General features: G+C 51.1%; 1 protein-coding gene across 1 annotated transcript in view; it reads left to right on the plus strand.

Annotated features, from left to right (window-relative positions):
- Positions 1 to 18,358, plus strand: part of LOC118776042 (regulator of G-protein signaling 3-like) — a 69,973-nt gene extending 51,615 nt beyond the window's left edge. Inside the window, 5 exon segments of the mRNA XM_036526112.1 lie at positions 1,819 to 1,889; positions 12,658 to 12,759; positions 15,024 to 15,085; positions 16,347 to 16,513; positions 16,939 to 18,358. Coding sequence (XP_036382005.1) covers positions 1,819 to 1,889; positions 12,658 to 12,759; positions 15,024 to 15,085; positions 16,347 to 16,513; positions 16,939 to 17,136 — 600 coding nt within the window. The 3' untranslated portion in view covers positions 17,137 to 18,358.
- Positions 18,359 to 18,872: the final 514 nt, after the last annotated feature.

Here is an 18,872-nt window from a genome sequence, read left to right on the forward strand (position 1 = left end):
ACAGTGACTGTGCTGGCCTCCGGATTCTGTGGCAGCTGTCCAGTGACTCCCTGCATTTCCAGGAACACAGAGGCTCAGAGGTCATCCTCAGTTGTTTGTTTCCTTTTTAAGCGAGTCCTGTGTTTGTCTGTGGGAGATGTTTGTGCACATTCCAGCGTGTTTTTGGCTCTCGCCCTGGCTGTACCAGTGTGTGCTCAGGTCAGTGCTGGTGCCCGAGAACAGCTTTTACTCTACTCTGGTCCCCGTTTTTACAGAATAAGGCTGAACCAGTGGCATCCCATCCTGCCTGGAGCTGTCGCTGAGATTGGTTTTATTTGTGTGGCCTTGCCTGGTGATTTATACCCTTCTGTGGTATAGCAGAGTCCTCAGTAGTTATGGACCCACCCACACACCTGCCAAAAAATCTTGTGTGGATACAATGCGAAAATAGCAGCCCTCATAAACTCCCTGCTGCAGGTGAAGAGGTTTGGGAGCTGTGTCAGGGACATCGCCGATCGTATCCCGCCCCCCCTGCTGAAGTGCTTTCTGAAAGCTGTGGGCTGGACACTAACCTCTGGCCCTGGTTTCGTCAGTGCCTCTGGCTGAGGCTGGTCTGTGTTTTTGTCGGGTGTTTGTGTGTGAGCCTGGGATAGCCCTGCACTGTGAAACCCCGCAGCTCTGCACACATTGTAATCTATGCACATAATTGCCGCGTGGGGTATTAGATTACCCAGTGCTGTGTTTTGACGGAGCCACATCGTTTCGTTTCACTTGTCATTGACCGAGCGTAGCCGGTGGAGTAGCGGAGACTCCCTGCATCTGTGATCTAAGCATGACCCGTTTACAGGCTTTCTGAGATGTGCTGGCTAAAAACTTTCTTTAATTTTGGTACCTGATACAATACTGTGCTGGGATTGGCCTGCTGACTGTTAGAGAAGGGGGTTGTGGGAACTAGAAGAGAGGCAGCTCCCCACAGAATTCTTTTTATTTTCCTTAAATTTAACCTTATCTTACCATGACTATGTCACGAATGGGGAACCCAGGAAGGTTCAGGTTAATATGCTGCTTCTCTGTGGATCTCTAAGTGTGGACCATGGCTTTGCGTGTCTTTCTCAGAGGCAGTATAGCTTTGTGTGTGTCTTTCACAGAGATGAACAGGCTGGATGGGTTTTGCTAAGCTGTGCTTTTGTTAGCCGCAGTGCTTGGTCGGATGGCTCTGTGAGGGCTGAACTGTCTTTGAGCTGCAGCCTGTGATTGCAGTGCTTGAACAGCAGTTCTAACAGTGTGTTAACAGTACAGAAGTACAGCCTGTCTGGGACATGTTAAGCGCCTAAACAATGGGTCATTATTCCTTCACCTACCCCAGGATCCCCGCACACTCACATGCACACTCACATGCACACTCACATGCACACTCACACGCACAGTCACACGCACAGTCACTCACACACCCTCATACGCACACTCACACATACACACACACACACACACACACACACACACACACACACACACATACACAGTGCAGGGCCACAGGATGTGTAACCTGACACTCTGCCCCTCACACCCGCCCCCCCCAGCCTAATGCTGTAAGCCTTGGCATGGCCAGAGACTAGACTGCTAAACAGCCAGTGACACTCTCATACCCACAGTCTCTTACTCAGAGTGCTGTCTGAGCCCTCAGACTGCCAATGCAGCCGAGCGTGACTGACAGTGGTGTGTGTGTGACCGACCGCTCCAGACCGTGGTGGCAGGACCGAGGTGCTTTTTAAGGTGCCCACCTCTCTCTGACCTCTGGACCGTAGGTTGACAACAGCGTTCTTACTCCTCTCCCCTCAGCTCAGCGGTGGATCGGAGTGCAGCTGCGAGGTCGGACCCGACGGCACCAAGAGGAAGAAACCCAAAAGCCTGTGAGTCCCAATGAGTCTGTGTGTTCATGAGTTTCAGTGAGTCTCAGCGAGTCCCATTGAGTGTGTGTGTGCCTCGTGAAAGTGGGTGTTGGGGGGGGTGCGTGTGTATAATGGCTTAAGGAACCTGTAATACAGAACTTACTACAGGTCTTTTTCTTTCTCTAACTGATAAGAGCTGTAGATGTGGAAGCATTTTTGTGTTTGTCTCAGTTGTGCTGTGTGTTGCTAAAGTGTTAGTATTAGCTAATTTTGGAAGTATTATCCTGATCACAGGAAGTCAGAGGCACTTGCGCGTACACACACACACACTCTTCATGAGAGGCAACTGTTCCTGAAGGTGTCTACCAATACCCCCCCCCCACCCCTAAAAAAACATACTCTCTGTGTGAGAGAGTGAGTGTGATTGTATCTCAGGGAAGGACAGCAGTGTTTTCCTTCGGTAACAGGTGTGTGACCTGCAGAGGAACTCAGAGGTGTGAAATCTCTCCCCAGCACAGAGCCAAAATGAGACACAGCTGTGCTCACAGCACAGGGGTCAGAGGTCAGGGAGGATGGGACTGAAATGTCCTGCACTTTCTCTCTCTGTCTCTCCCTCTCTCTCTGCCCCTGTTCTTTCTCTCTGTCTCCTTGCCTTTTTCTCTCTCCTAATGTGGGATGGTGGCTGTTGTGTAAGGAATATGTACTTGCAGATATTTTGCCTTATTTTTCACAAAGGAAACTGACTGTGGTTACATTTTTACAGCAAAAGGGCACAATTTAAATGTCTCATTTATTATTTCAGATAAAAAGCAGCATTGGTCGTGTGGGACAGAACTGGGGGAGGGGGGCAGCTTCTGATTTGCTGGTCTAGGTTAAAATATGGGAAGGAAGCTACCAATGGGAGGGCTTCTAGGATCTCTAAGCACAAAGGGACACTGCAGAGGATTTAGGACCCGCATCTGTGATCGTCCCGCTGATCCCAGTTCAGTGCTTTCACTTGCTCCTTTCCGCTGTAGCCCAGAGGCCCTGGCTTTCTTTGTTATTTACTTATGTCGTTACGTTGCTTCTGACCACCCCACCGAAAACAGAGATATCAAATGAAAATCTTTCAGTTGCTTAGCAGCTTCAAGGCAAGCTGCAAATTTTACATATGAATCCATGTATATAGGTGGGCATTTACTGAAGAAATTCAGGTTAGGTAACACCATCAAAGGAATAATGCAGTGGTCTTCCAGGGGATCAATCCTGTTACCTTCTGCTTACAAACATGGCACTTGAGTTCCAGAGAAACTGGAGTAAGGGACAAGGTCTCGAGAGCACTTTAACTGGGGTAAGGGGCACCCCAAAATCACTTGACTCCAAATAGCCCCCCCCCCCCCCCCCACATCTGGCTGTAATGGATCTGGCTGCCCTACATTAATGTGGGGGGCAGTGATACTGTGGCAGAGAGAGGAACTGGTTTTCAGAGGGGGGAGGCTGTGTGTGAGTGTGCACATGTGTGTGTGTGTGAGTGTGTGTGTGTGCAGAGAGACAGAGGAGAGGCACAGAGACAGAGGAGAGGCACAGAGACAGAGAGAGGAGAGGCACAGAGACAGAGAGAGGAGAGGCACAGAGACAGAGAGAGGAGAGGCACAGAGACAGAGAGAGGAGAGGCACAGAGAGAGAGAGAGGAGAGGCACAGAGACAGAGAGAGGAGAGGCACAGAGACAGAGAGAGGAGAGGCACAGAGAGAGAGGAGAGGCACAGAGAGAGGAGAGGCACAGAGACAGAGAGAGGAGATGCACAGAGACAGAGAGAGGAGATGCACAGAGACAGAGAGAGGAGATGCACAGAGAGAGGAGAGGCACAGAGAGAGGAGAGGCACAGAGACAGAGAGAGGAGATGCACAGAGACAGAGAGAGGAGATGCACAGAGAGAGGAGAGGCACAGAGACAGAGAGAGGAGAGGCACAGAGACAGAGAGAGGAGATGCACAGAGAGAGGAGAGGCACAGAGACTGAGAGAGGAGAGGCACAGAGAGAGGAGAGGCACAGAGACAGAGAGAGGAGAGGCACAGAGACAGAGAGAGGAGATGCACAGAGAGAGGAGAGGCACAGAGACTGAGAGAGGAGAGGCACAGAGAGAGGAGAGGCACAGAGACAGAGAGAGGAGAGGCACAGAGACAGAGAGAGGAGAGGCACAGAGAGAGGAGAGGCACAGAGACTGAGAGAGGAGAGGCACAGAGAGAGGAGAGGCACAGAGACAGAGAGAGGAGAGGCACAGAGACAGAGAGAGGAGATGCACAGAGACAGAGAGAGGAGATGCACAGAGACAGAGAGAGGAGATGCACAGAGACAGAGAGAGGAGATGCACAGAGAGAGGAGAGGCACAGAGACAGAGAGGAGATGCACAGAGAGAGGAGAGGCACAGAGACAGAGAGAGGAGATGCACAGAGACAGAGAGAGGAGAGGCACAGAGACAGAGAGAGGAGAGGCACAGAGAGAGGAGATGCACAGAGAGAGGAGAGGCACAGAGACAGAGAGAGGAGAGGCACAGAGAGAGGAGAGGCACAGAGAGAGGAGAGGCACAGAGACAGAGAGGAGAGGCACAGAGACAGAGAGAGGAGAGGCACAGAGAGAGGAGAGGCACAGAGAGAGGAGATGCACAGAGAGAGGAGGGGCACAGCGACAGAGAGAGATGCACAGAGACAGAGAGAGGAGATGCACAGAGACAGAGAGAGGAGATGCACAGAGACAGAGAGAGGAGAGGCACAGAGAGAGGAGATGCACAGAGACAGAGAGAGGAGAGGCACAGAGACAGAGAGAGGAGAGGCACAGAGACAGAGAGAGGAGAGGCACAGAGAGAGGAGAGGCACAGAGACAGAGAGAGGAGAGGCACAGAGACAGAGAGAGGAGATGCACAGAGACAGAGAGAGGAGAGGCACAGAGACAGAGAGAGGAGATGCACAGAGACAGAGAGAGGAGAGGCACAGAGACGAGGAGACGCACAGAGACAGAGAGAGGAGAGGCACAGAGAGAGGAGAGGAGATGCACAGAGACAGAGAGAGGAGAGGCACAGAGACGAGGAGAGGCACAGAGACAGAGAGAAGAGAGGCACAGAGACAGAGAGAGGAGAGGCACAGAGACAGAGAGAGGAGAGGCACAGAGACAGAGAGAGGAGAGGCACAGAGACAGAGAGAGGCACAGAGACAGAGAGAGGAGATGCACAGATGCAGGAGGCAGATATTGATCCTTAAAGGAGAAAAGGAGAATCTGATTGTGCTGATGTGGCACAAGTGCCTTTGTAATGAAGTCTGCTGCTGTCTGTGGGAGGTGGGGGGTAGGGCTGTCGCGGTGAAGGAAATTCCCCTACGGTCATTTAGGGTGGCTCAACACTGCGATATGCGGTATTACCACCATTTTTTTTTTTGCAAATTACATTTATCCTGATTTTAGTGGTATATAAATAAGCTTTATTGTTAGGCTATTATTAGGTATAGTGTTGCTTTTTAAATGACAAATATGACACAGTTTTAAAACGAATTAAATACCGTAAAACTTCCATAAACGCTGAGGCGTTTATTTGCTTTAATTACTTAACTTTACCGGCGTTTATTGGAGACTCGGTGATAATGAGAGACCTGCGTTTATTTCACCTAAAGCCCTCAGGCCTCTGCAAGTTATTGCCTGCGTTTATTTCATCTAAAGCCCTCAGGCTTCTGCAAGTTATTGGTAGCTGAACTGACCAGGAAAATTCACCTTGTTTTTTCCCAAGTAGCCTACTTAACAAACATTATACAGCGCTCTTTGGTAGCAAGTCAAACAGAAATCACTGGTAAAGTAATACTAACCATTGTCATTGCAACCTATGATGGGCGAGCACAGTCTGTAAGAATGGCAGTATCTGTGAATTTAGGCTACTGTGATCTGAAAGACAGCTTGCTTTATTTATGTTTAATCTAATTAGGGAGTAGATGAACATGCATACGGCAAATTGAATTCACTAAAACAACCTCATTTAGCCAATGTAAAAACTTATTTGTTTGTGTTATTTAATTTTATTTAGCCACAAAAAATAAATAGGACTACTGTAAGCATTTTAACCCACTGCTCTTCCATTTTATAGTCACGAAAAAATAAATATAATTTCCCCCGGCGTTTATTTGAGGCAGGCGTTTATTTCACTTAAAGGGTCATGCATACCGGCAATTATAAGAGGCCTGCGTTTATTGGAGACTTGGCCGTTACTGGAAGTTTTACGCTACCTTGTTTATTGTTAAATGCAGAACACAGAAGGGCAATGAGGCTCAATAAGAGCGCAAGGTGGCAATACGCCTGTTCTCATTTATGGAAAAAAAAGGATTAAGCCTAGGCTAGATATATAAAATAAAAAATAAATAAAGCACATTGTTTAGGCTAAATCTTTTAAGTGCAAATCTATGGAGCCCTTAAAGGGACATGAGCAGAAAAAATTTGGGGCCATGAGAAAAAAAAATTATTGAAGTTTCTCGTCTCCGGTGTCCAGGCGTTACCCTGTGTGGCTGCCGCACTGGTGTGTGGAAATGACCCTTTCCCCCGATTCCCAGCTGGGACCGCAGTGGGCGGAGCACAGAGAGTACGAGAACGAGCCGCAGTCAGCTCGGGTCAGGGCTCCGTGTTCCCTCCAAACTCCCAGAATGAAGGAGAACAGTGTTTGTGGTGAAATCCTTCATTGGAAAAGGCCTGTGGACCAGCCCTGCTCACGGGGGCGGCAGACTCCAGATCAGTCATTTGGCTGTTACTGGCTAACTCAGTCACCTTTAGGCTGTACCCAGATTAGCTGTAATCTGCAGGGTTTTCCCAGGTCGCTGTGGACACGAGCTGCAGATGCTTGAGAAATGAGGGATCGCAGCGTAACATGCTCTGCTCTGACTCTGCCGTAACCCGGGCAGCGGCCCAGGCAGGAGCTCGAACAGCGACACCATCTATTACTGTGTTTAAAATAAATAACGGGAAAGTACGATGGAGAAAATTTCCCTCCTTTTGAGGGAAAGAAGTAAAGAAAGTCCTCCTTTACAAGAAATGGTGCGTGTGCTGATTGTGAAATGTTTCAGTGTGTGTGAGGAGAAGTGAGCAGACGTGAACACAAAACCTGTCCCAGCTCAGCTGATGTGTCACACGGAGAGACAATGCAGGCCTGGGACCCACTTCCTGTTTCCCGTCCCCTGTGGGACGGCAGCGGTCACAGCCTGCTGACCAGAGGGAGGCGGGGGGGGGGGGGGGGGGGGGAGACCCTGGTGTGGGGGGAGACCCTGGTGTGGGGGGAGACCCTGGTGTGGGGGGGCCTGGCTTTGGTGACATGGATGTGACTGATAGTGGAATTTCAGAACGCGGTAGAAACAGGAACAGCTGCGACCTCGTGGAGAACAGACAGCGGCTGAACGGAGAGTGGAAGGGTTTGACCCTTTAAAAAGCTCTTTATTAAACGTGGCATTTGTTCAGAAATTCACACTAATCGGAAAGTTCTCACCAGAGCACTAAAGAGCGTGTAATTGTTTCAGACTTTAACAGCGGCCAAAATCCACTGGCAGTTGGGAGGAACTATCGTGGCTTACAGTAACTGCAGATCAGATTTCTGTGAGGGACAATAGTCCCATTTCTTTCGGGAAAACAAACAGAATGTACCAGGGTTTCTCTGAGAACTGAGGTTGTGCTCAGTCCCATTCTGACTGCCAACTGCATCCGCCACCTTTCACTCTTATTTCACCTGCTGTTCTGAAATTGCAGTCTGCCTCAATCTTCTGCTAGGTTGTGGAGTATTTAACCCTAGAGGAAGAGAGGAAGCATGTTATTGTGATAACTGTGGTTTTTAAAACACTGCATGTGTCTGGTCTCTCACACTTTCAGTTACCTTGCTTCACTATAGATAGAACATGATACAGGAGAAAAGGGAGAGAGCGACGTGACTCAAACCTAAAACTGCAGAATCGTTTGGCAGTGCGACCGTGCTCTGCAGTTGTGCTTAGTTTCAGGCGCTTGACTGTAAAGGTCCAGATGCTGGTTGAGGTGGAGAAGATAAGGGAGTCAGGTGGGGTAAAGGTGGGGTCAGGGTGGGGGCCGGGTGGAGGTTTTGTGGGCGATGTGAAGGTGGTTTTATTAGGCTGCACGTGTGGAAAGGCCAGTGTCACACACAGACAGGACTTGGGCGGCAGATTTAGGCTGTGCCCAGCGGGCCCCAGTGGGTGCAGCAGGAGACTGTGCCACCTGTTCCTGGGGCCCTCAGGTGACCCCCTGCATTGCTACCTGCACAGCATGCAGCACCTGGGATCTGTTTCCAGCCTGGGAGAGAGAGAGAGAGAGAGAAAGTACCTGCGTGCTGAGAGGCCAGGAGTCGTATCTGTCCACAACCAGGCTCTCTCCTGCAGTAAGGAATAAAGCCTGCATCCAAAGCCTCAGGTCACTTTTTTCCGGTGGCACACCAGTGGGATTCTGAGCCACAGTGAGGTGAATTTTACCTCCTCAGCTCTTGTAGTCATTTTCATTTTAAATGCACTTTTTCCGTGTGCTCTGTCCGCTCTCCTCCTCCTCTCTCTTCATCCTCCTCCTCATTCATAAAATGGCAGTGGTAGCTGCCGCAGCATGCTCTCCGGGGGCCGGACTGTGGTCTGAGCAGCAGAATATAAATACACTCCAGCTGCGCTGTGATTGGAGCAGCCCAGGGCCCGCCTCCCTGGCTCCCTGCAGTATAAAAGGCTGCCTCAGAGCTTTGCGGGTCCAGAGGAATGCGAAAGTCAGTCCCAGAGTCCCGAGCGCCGTGCTCCGACACACACCCGCACTCATGCTCCACACCATGGTCGACTTCTCCGAGAGGTACCTGGAAAGGTAGGAGCTTCTCTCCTTCTGACCCCTGAGGAGCGCCTGAGATCCTGCTCAGGCGGAGGACTGAGAGTGGTGCTCTGTGTTTGTGTCTGCAGCTGCAGCTGTGTTTGGACAGTTATCGTGTCGGTGCCAGCGTGCGTGTGTGTGTGCTCGTGTGCGTGTGTGTGTGTGTGTGTGCGTGTGTGTGTGTGTGCGCGCGCGCGTGTGTGCGCGTGTGTGTGCGCGTGTGTGTGTGTGTGTGTGTGCGTGTGTGTGTGTGCGCGTGTGTGTGTGTGGGGCGCTGTTTCTGCAGCATGGGAGAGGTGCTCTCGTCTTCGCAGCAGGATTTCAAACTTTAGCTCCTCCAGCTCACATTGGCATTAACCCTGGCTCTTCAGCCGTTACAGAAACATAGGATTTCCAGTTCAAAGATTTTATTGTTTTACAACTGCAGCGAACGGATTGTAAGACACACTTTTTAAGCTTTTTTAAAAAGCCACACAGCTGGCTTGGAGAGTGAAATGGATGTATTGATCTCTGAAACACACACCAGCTGGGATGTGTCTCTGTTGAGGGGTGTATGTGAGCTGAGGTCAGTCCTTCTCCTGAAGGGCACTGTGGTCTAAACGCAGAACAGTTTTGCATGTCAGATGTCTGTGGTGAGACCACATTCCCAGCCCAACATTAATCTGTGGTCAGAGAGCCTACATGGAGGAGAGTACGCTGTCTGTGACATCACAGTGACGGATGGGAGAAGAGCAGGGCAGGCAGAGGCTTGCAGATGGCATTTGCTGTGCGTTCTTGGTATAGGAGCTGGTGCTGTGTCGTAGGCACACTGCCAGAGACTCGGGGGTCGTGTTAAATTGTTGTGCTTCCATCGGAGTCGGCGTTGGACGCAGAGGGTCGGCTGAATGGAGGGGAAAGGGGGGGTCGGGATTCAGACAGAGCACTACAGGGAGGGCTGCACTACATCTCAGATAAACACCAGCCTCACTTTCAACATCACACTCCTTCCCCTCAATCTTTTTTTGTGGAATTTCACACTGGACTGTTGCTGTGTGTGTGTGTTCTCTCCAGCTCTCTCCACCTCACACACTGCGCGGGGTGTACAAGGATGGACATGTTAGTGCACAGACTGATACACTCTCAGCACATTGAGGTGTGTGTGTGTGTGTGTGTGTGTGTGTGTGTGTGTGTGTGTGTGTGTGTGTGTGTGTGTGTGTGTGTGTATGTGTGTGTGAGACTTAGGCCTGCATGTGTATGTGTGTGTGAGAGAGAGACTTAGGCCTGCATGTGTGTGCGTGTGTGTGACAAACTTAGGCCTGTGTGTGTGTGTGTGTCCTGTTCCAGCTCTCTTGTCTTTCCCCGGTAGAGAGAGGCCTAATTTTCCGGTGCAGTGCAGAGGATGTTGTCAGTGGTGTTAATGAGAGCTGGATCACTGGGGAGTTGATGCAGCTCAGCGATAATGAGCGAGGCCCCGCCCCTGGCTTTAGAGGCCGGCTGCTGACAGGCTGGGAGGGAGATGCTAACGTGATAATGTGCTGCAGCAGGCCAGCGATCTGCAGAGCGACTCCGCAGAGCCGCCTGCCAGCCTCCACAGGGGCTGTGGCCTCGTTAGCAGCAGCGTGCTGATCAGTGACAGTGCCTGTAGAGGGTGCTCTGTACAGGCTGACCGACTACCCCTAACTACTCCCCCCAACTACTCCCCCTACGTCAGAGCTTTTCACTCAGGCTTTGTCTTGCGTTTGAGGAGCCATAGAGGTCAGGTCACCTGAGTGCTGTAACACTGAGATTCTGAGTTCTGTAACACTGAGTCTCTGAGTGCTGTAACACTGAGACTCTGAATGCTGTTGCACAGTACACTGTGCCCTCTCACCGTGTGACCTTATGACCCTTCTGTTGGAGACGATGTGTCCCTGTCACAGTCTTCTGTGCATCGATTCTGTGACGCACTGAAGGTGACTCTCTCCAGTGCTCCTCAGTGCCCTCTGTTGGTTTGTTCAGCTCACTGCAGCTTTTTGGTGATGGAGCGTTGATTCCATGGCTTACCACTTTCTCACAGTGTTGTAGCAATGCTTGTAGACCTGGGCTCTGTGTAGGGAATTATCAGATTCAGATTCTTGAGGGGCATTTATGGCATTACATGCTGGTATATTAGCATTTAACTCATAGACTCAAACCACTGAAAATAAAAGCACCTAAATTAGTATGAACCTGAAAGTTCACAATATTCACAGGCAGACACCTGTTGGTTTTTAGACGGCTGTCTAAACAAATCACAAACTGTCTGTGCTCATGCTCCCAGGTAAATTCACTCTTGAGTTGTTCTCTCTACAGCAGTGGAGCACTGTAAAACACTGTTGAGAGCTGGATCTCTTACTCGTCTCAGAGGTGCAGTACAGTCAGGTGTCCTGAGGGTGGCACTGTGGAGTTATAATCCAGCCACCCTGCTCTCTCTCTTCCTTGCTCTCCTTTTGAACTCTCCCACTGGAAGGCAGTGTCATGTACTTCCACTCTGTCAACTTTTCTTGCTTGTATTTAAGCCAGATCCAAGGCATGAGCAGTTTGATTAGACCCACAAATATTTTCTGCCGAGGTCTGTTTCCTCTGTGGGGAACTGCAGGCCAAAGTGTGCTCATCTGGTGCCTCTGAAAGAGCTTTTTATTTTCCTGATTATCAGGCTGCTCCCTTCTCCACCTTTTATCTCGCTGAGGAGGATTTGACCTGCTTCCTCAAGCAGACTGAAATATTTCTATGCCTCACCAACTGGATATTTATGTCTCCTATGAGTCGTGTTGTTTTTATAGATAAATCATTTTCCATATCAAACTCATCTGAATGATCAGAAAACTCTCAAATACTCAACATTCCTTCAGCCAGACCCCGCCATTGTTATCAGGGTGTGGAGGTGTATCTGCGGTAAACAGGCACTGTATCCGACGTGGTGAGGGTGGCCGTGAGAATCGGCATTCCTTTCGATGTGCTCACAGCCCACAGCTCGGCTCTGACTCAGATTTCATCACTCAGACCCATCCTACCAAACATGCCAGCAAAGCCGCTTATACCCGAAACGCTAACACCTCTCCCTGTGGAAGGAGAGCCACCTCACTGTGGCAACACATCCTATAGCCAGTGCGTGCGTCCGTGCGTGAGTGTGATTGAGTGTGTGTGTGTGTGTGTGATTGAGTGTGATTGAGTGTGTGTGTGTGTGTGTGTGTGTGTGTGTGTGTGTGTGTGAGAGTGAGGGTGTGTGTGTCTGTGTGTGTGTGAAAGTGAGTGTGATTGAGTGTGATTGAGTGTGTGAGAGAGTGAGGGTGTGTGTGTGTGTGTGTGTGTGTGTGTGTGTGTGTGTGTGTGTGTGTGTGTGTGTGTGTGTGTCTGTGTGTGTGTGTGGCTAGCACACTAAAACACACATGTTCTCCAAACGGCCCAGCACCTCCTTCTCACTTAAACCCATGCGGCGGTTTTGGTGGTGGTGGGGGGGGTCCTGGTGAGGATTGCGCAGAAAACTCTTTCTAGGTTCTCTGTCTTGAGGCTAATAAGGATGGGGGAGGGGGTGGAGTTGGAAAAGAGGGACAGGTGTGTGAGGTTAGGGAGGGGAGGGGAGGCAGGCACGTGTAGCCGTGGCCCGCAGCACACACTCCCTGCGAGGCAGTGGCGTACGGGGCGGGGGTGGGGGCGGGGGGGTCCCGGGAGCTGCGGCCCGGGCTGCTCTCGCTCGGTCTGGAGGGGCTCCGGCACTGGAGACGCCCCGATAAGGAGGCAGTCTCCTCGCCTCGGAGAAATCCTGCAGTCTGCCTCTGAGCAGAGGACTGGAGAGTGTAGCACTCAGACTGCAGCATCTCAGCACCCAGCGTCTGCAAAATGTACATCCCGCCTCACACCCCGCCTCACACCCTTCCCTCTCGCTGAGGTGCCCCTGCTCTGTCTCTGCTCTCGAACCCGTGACCAACTCTCTCTTTTCTTTTTGCACAGGGCCAAAGACATGAAAAACCGCCTGACCTTCCTGCGGAGGAAGAACGAGACTCCAGGAGGTGCCCCAGGTGGGAAGCTGGACAAAGGCATCAAGTGTGTCAGGTAAGAGTCTCCGCACAACCACGTCCTGTGCCTCACCCCGCCTGGTCACGCCCGCGCTCAGGCAGGCTGGTGGTGGCCGCGCTCAGGCAGGCTGGTGGTGCCCGCCCTCAGGCAGGCTGGTGGTGCCCGCCCTCAGGCAGGCTGGTGGTGCCCGCCCTCAGGCAGGCTGGTGGTGGCCGTGCTCAGGCAGGCTGGTGGTGGCCGCGCTCAGGCAGGCTGGTGGTGGCCGTGCTCAGGCAGGCTGGTGGTGGCCGCGCTCAGGCAGGCTGGTGGTGCCCGTGCTCAGGCAGGCTGGTGGTGCCCGCCCTCAGGCAGGCTGGTGGTGGCCGCGCTCAGGCAGGCTGGTGGTGCCCGTGCTCAGGCAGGCTGGTGGTGGCCGTGCTCAGGCAGGCTGGTGGTGCCCGCTCTCAGACAGGCTGGTGGTGGCCGCGCTCAGACAGGCTTTACAGGCGGGACAGTGAGCTCTAGCACGTGGGATCAGAATCACCGCTTTCTCCCCAGTTGCCCTGATTGGAGGTTGATCGTGCTTTTGAGCGGACAGTGTTGTGGCTGATTGCACTTGGAGCCGTTGCCGTTGGCAAGCTCTCTGCTCTCAGAGCGTCAGAGCGTTTTAGGGGAAGTGGATCTGAGGTACGGTGAGGGGACAGTCATGCACACAGTGAGAGATGTTTAGCCTGGCTTTGCTTATCTGTCTGTTTCTGGCAGTCTCCTGTTTACAAACAGCATTTCCGATCAGGCCAGAGTGTTTGTACCTTTTGTAAATAGTCAGATCAGCCTCTCTGCGGTTTGGGGGGAAGGTGGTGGGGGGGGGGGGGGGGGGTAACCATCTCCCTGTACCAGAGTGCTGCTCCACCTGGCACCCCCAGCGCTGAGTCCTGCTCTCTCTGAGCACTGCGTCCATGCCTACATTTGGCATTGCTGTGCAATCCTTATCTTTTCGGGTCTAACCAGAATCGCCAGTGACAGCCGTTTGGATAGGTCTCATTTTCAGCTTTTTGTTTGTGACTCTTACTGTATATTTCAGATAAATGATACTGTTTGATTCCAGAATTAAAAACAGAAAAGAGTTGTGCTGTCAGATAACCTGTGCGCTCTCATGAAGGCTGGCGCACAGAAGCAGCTTGTGATGCTGCTGGAGACGGCTGTGGAGGCCAGTCTGCTGTAGCTGCCGTAAAGCATGCAGGAGGCTGCGTCCGGCATAGACACACAGCGCAGGGCACCGAGCACAGGGCGCCGAGCGCAGGGTGCCGAGCGCAGGGCACCGGGTTTCCTCACAGAGCCCGGTCTGCATGTGCACTCTGGCATCAGAGACAGCTGAATGACGAAGTTCTGCAAAGTGTGACAGTAACCGAACCCTGCTAAATTATGCGCGAGTTACGGGATGGTGCGCGCTCAGACAGGGAGAATGCACGTTTACGCACTTTACCGTTAGTGTGTAGCGTAATTATCAAGGGGCTTAGCTCCAAATGAAAACTGTGTATTTTATGAACAAGAGTAAAAACCGCATGTGACTAAAAACTATTAGTGAAAAAAATTACATCCTGTATGTTCTTGTTCAATTGGTTGTTTGTTTGACAGCTTATTTATGCTGATTGATTTTTTAAATGTGTTCTACTTCAGAAGTGTTTATGTACCATTGCTTGTTTAAAATTGGTGTTTTTAGTGCTGTATCAGTGCCAGCAGTTTCAATCTGAGCTGAATCCAGAAAAGCATGTGCCTGACGGGCTCCACCCTGCGACACTGTCCATGATTTCACTTGTGTCTGTGGAGTAACAATGATGTGAACTCTGTGTGAGGAACTGAAGTGTTTTAAAAGAACGGACATTATTCATGAGGGGAAAAAGAGAAGAGGGAATGAAAATAAGATCTGCATAGAGAGGAGTGTGTAATTGGTCAGGGCAGCTCTGTCCCACAGTGAGCACAGCCAGGAGCCGCATAGTGCAGGGGGGTGGGGACACAGAGGAGAAAACACACCCCCACACAGACTCTCCACCCCTTTTTTCTGTCAGCCAATCAGAGTGAGTAAAAGGGAGGCTTGTGGAGGCAGTCTCATAGAGAACAGTACATAAAGCCAGGCACAGAGCAAGAGGCACTCACAGAACGAGGGAGAGAGATCACAGCCACTCTCACGCACACACACACGCACACACACGCTGTCACACACTCTCAGGCGCGGGACCGAGGCGACCGCTGCGAATGGGTCACACAATGAGAAACCTATCAGACATGGGCTTGCTGAAGAACCGCTCTGCCTTCATCTGCAGGCCGAGCCCAGAGGAGGCGCTGAAGTGGGGAGAGTCCCTGGACAAGCTGCTGGTCCACAAATGTGAGTCTGCCGCTGCGCTGGAGCTGCCGAGAGTGTGTGTGCCCACGGAGTGTGTGTGCTCGCAGAGTGTGTGTGCACCCGCTGAGTGTGTGTGCCCACAGAGTGTGTGTGCCCACGGAGTGTGTGTGCCCACGGAGTGTGTGTGCCCACAGAGTGTGTGTGCCCACAGAGTGTGTGTGCCCACAGAGTGTGTGTGCCCACAGAGTGTGCGCACGCTGAGTGTGTGTGACTGCACGTTGCACGTCTGCAGGCTGCCAGGAGACGGAGAAAACTCATAAACTCTTCTGTTTGCATTAATTTTTATGTTAAGTAATATGATTCATAATTTTGTACTTACTGCTTGTTTCATATGTGTATATATACACACACATCTATATTCTATGTTCATATTTAAAAATTATATTTATTTTGTAATTGCTGTAAGGGTTCATACTGCTGCACATACCATAGGCAGCATTTGGAGGAGCTGGCTGTGCGCGTGTGCTGTGTTGTGGAGAGGCAGAGAAGACGGGTTGCGTTAGTGTGCATTAGGCGTGCATGCCTGCGCTGAGAGCAGCGCATTCACACAGGGCTCAGAGGCTGCAGATCGCAGTGAATGGAGGAGTCTGTTCCCAGCACAGCCTCTCCGGCCCTAATCCTGCCCATGAATAGAGCCATGCACTACAGTGGGGGGTGCAGGGGGGGGATTACTCTCCGCTGAATGCGCTGTTTCTAAATTTGTACCCTTCAACAAATTTCTCCAATCGGATGATGACCTTAAGAGTGTACAGGAAGGCAGTAGATTACTGTGGTGGTAGAGCTGTTGCGCGGTTTCCACGGGTACGGAGGTGTTAAGACGCCCCGCTGTATATGCGGCAGTGCTGCCCTTACGCGCACACACGCTCCTCTGGTGTCAGTGCATCCATGGAAACGGAGAGGGGCTCATGTCTCCTCACGGCAGGACCCTCACAGAAAGAGAGGGAGAAAATCTCTCTGCTTTCCCAGGGCACACGGGAATAAATGCTTTAACAGATCAATAAGACTGTAGGACAGATAATGAGGCGTGACGAGGTCAGCCTTGTTTTTCGCCTGTGATGAATCGGTTCTGAGCCTGTGGGTATGAGTGTGTGCAGTCTGTCCCAGTGGCACTGACCTCCCCTCTCCTCACAGTGCTGATGCAAAGATACCATAGAGTGAGCTGTCACGGGCACTCTGCTGCACTCCGCTAATAACACCTCTCTCTCTCCCTCTGCTTCCTCCTCCTCTTCCTCGCCTCCTCCAGATGGTCTGGCCGCCTTCAGAGCGTTTCTGCGCACAGAGTTCAGTGAGGAGAACCTGGAGTTCTGGCTGGCCTGCGAGGACTACAGGAAGATTAAATCACAGTCCAAGATGGCCTCCAAAGCAAAGAAGATATTCTCTGAGTACATTGCCATTCAGTCCTGTAAGGAGGTGAGTCTGAGAGCCCCGTCTCTGTCTGCCTGCCCCCACCCCCGCTGTCCGCAGTGACACAGACAGCGTCACCCCAGCAGTGTGTCTGTTACAGCACAGGCACTGTTCTGCTCACTGTAACACCGCACAGTAATTGTTCCTGAATGAATGAGTGTGTAATTTGGGAATTCTCTGGTGGCCTGATTAAGCCGGCAGGATGTGAGCTCACTCTCTGTCAGCCTGCCTGACAGACGAAAGGGCCTAGTCTGGCAGCTGAGCGTTCAGGAAGTCAGGGCGTGAATGTGTGTGTGTGTGTGTGTGTGTTTGTGTGTGTGTGTGTCTGTCTGTGTGTTGATGTGTATATGTGTGCATGTGTGCAATAGAAACTGGGAGAGTTGAAGCAGCCTTTCTTTCTCCTGAGAGTAACCTGTCCCTTCCCTCTCCAGGTAAACCTGGACTCTCACACCAGAGAACACACCAAGGACAACCTGCAGAGCGTCACACCCTCATGCTTCGACCTGGCCCAGCGCCGGATATACGGACTGATGGAGAAGGACTCGTACCCGCGCTTCCTGCGCTCTGAACTCTACATGGACCTGATAAACCAGAAGAAGCCCCACTCCACAGCTGCCTCTGCCTCCTAGAGTCACAGAGAGGGCACACAGTGACTCGTCAGCTCCACCCAGCGGGGAGGGGGCGGTGACTTCACTCACTTGGTTTCGTTTCCATTCTGTCATCTGTGATTGGCGGCGGAGAAAGGGATTCTGGGACGGTTACGAGGAGCGCCCGTATTGGGCGGGGCAGGGGGCTCTGAGAATCTCATCTGGGACAGACAGGAGGGGGAGAGTTGGGCCGCACTGGGGCCTCCAGAGTCACCATGATCACAGAGACCTGAATCCACCCGGACGGGCTGGAGGTGGGGAGCGGGGTGTCAACCCCTCTGAATGTGGGGACTGTCCACCGCTGCTTCTCAGCTCAGCTCTGACTTCTCTCCTCCTGGGTTCAAGCACAGAGCTTTAGGTACTACTCAGAGGTTAAGTTATTGTTGTTATTCCATTTTCATATCACAATTCTGCTCTTGGCTAAAAATCAGTCAGGACCCCTCCTGGTCATTCACTGGAGGCACCTTTTTTCCCCTGTTATGGTTGGCTTCCTGTTCTCTTTTTGCTGCACGCAGTTCACACCCCCAAACCCGCTCCCCTGTCGTCTTCACCCCCCATAGTGGGGCTTCTGGCGCATTCACTAATGAGAGACGCAGAGAGAAAAGGCTAAATGCTGGACCCCCAAGAAGTTCTTTTCCCCTGCATTACAAGGGACTTCAGAACGACCTCTGACCTCTCTCCAAGAACTGCAAAATGTTGAATGTTCTGTGAAGCCGATCGGCAATCATCGTAGTTTTAGCAGGACTGGGTGAGACCATGGTCTCAGAACATTTACTGTAGGCACTCAGCCACGAGGCGTCTGAGCTTCACTTCTCTGTCTGTTAAAGTTTGTTTTTTTTAATGATTTTTTTTTTACATTGTGTTCTGTTTAAACGCTGTTGGCTAAAACCTGCACTCCGTAGCGGTGGTACACTGTTAGGCCTCCACCCCTTGGCATAGACTGAACAGAGAGAACCTGCTTCATCTGGACGAAGGTTTGCCTATTTATTTAGATTCCTTATTGCTGGACGCAGGAGTCATCGAGCTCTGCTAGCTCTCCCACCCCAGGGCCCCATATCAGGTCCACTGGATAAAGCTGTCCTTATTTTTAAGTGCAATATTTTTTTCTTTTTTGATAAGATTCATTTTTTAGCTAGACGATGATTGAGCTGCGTAATATTTTATTTGTAAGTGCTGTACAGACTCTGCTGGAAGGGATATTTTCCTGCCTGACATGCAGCAGGCGAAAAGGCGAAAAGAGCGCGCAGGCAGGCTGGAAAAGAGCGCGCAGGCAGGCTGGAAAAGAGGGTGCAGGCAGGCTGGAATTTTTGGTTCTTCTTTTGCGTTTCCTGGCAGCAGGCCGCTAGGACACTGAGGATGTAAATATAATTCTTAAGAAAATTTTTCAAAAAGACAAAAAGAAAAAAAAGGTGGTGTAATTAATGTGACATGAAATATCTGGCTGTATTTATGTAAATATGAGAAGCTGAAAGCTGTAAGATTACATTGTAATAAGAGCGTGGAGGCAGGGTTTGGCCTGTCTTCTTTGCTGTCATACACTGCTTGTAAGGAGTTTTTTCAATGCATTTTATCATTTCCACTGTTTACAGTTCAAAGCATCTCCTAAGATAGCAAGCAAAAAATGAATTCAATAAAACACATGGTATCATTTCAAATGATGAATAAAACAAAAAACTAGTAGAAAATAAAACTCTCCTGTATTTTTTCTTGAGAGTCTG

Source organism: Megalops cyprinoides, chromosome 4, assembly GCF_013368585.1.
Source record: "Megalops cyprinoides isolate fMegCyp1 chromosome 4, fMegCyp1.pri, whole genome shotgun sequence".
In the NCBI taxonomy this organism is placed as follows: Eukaryota; Metazoa; Chordata; class Actinopteri; order Elopiformes; family Megalopidae; genus Megalops; species Megalops cyprinoides.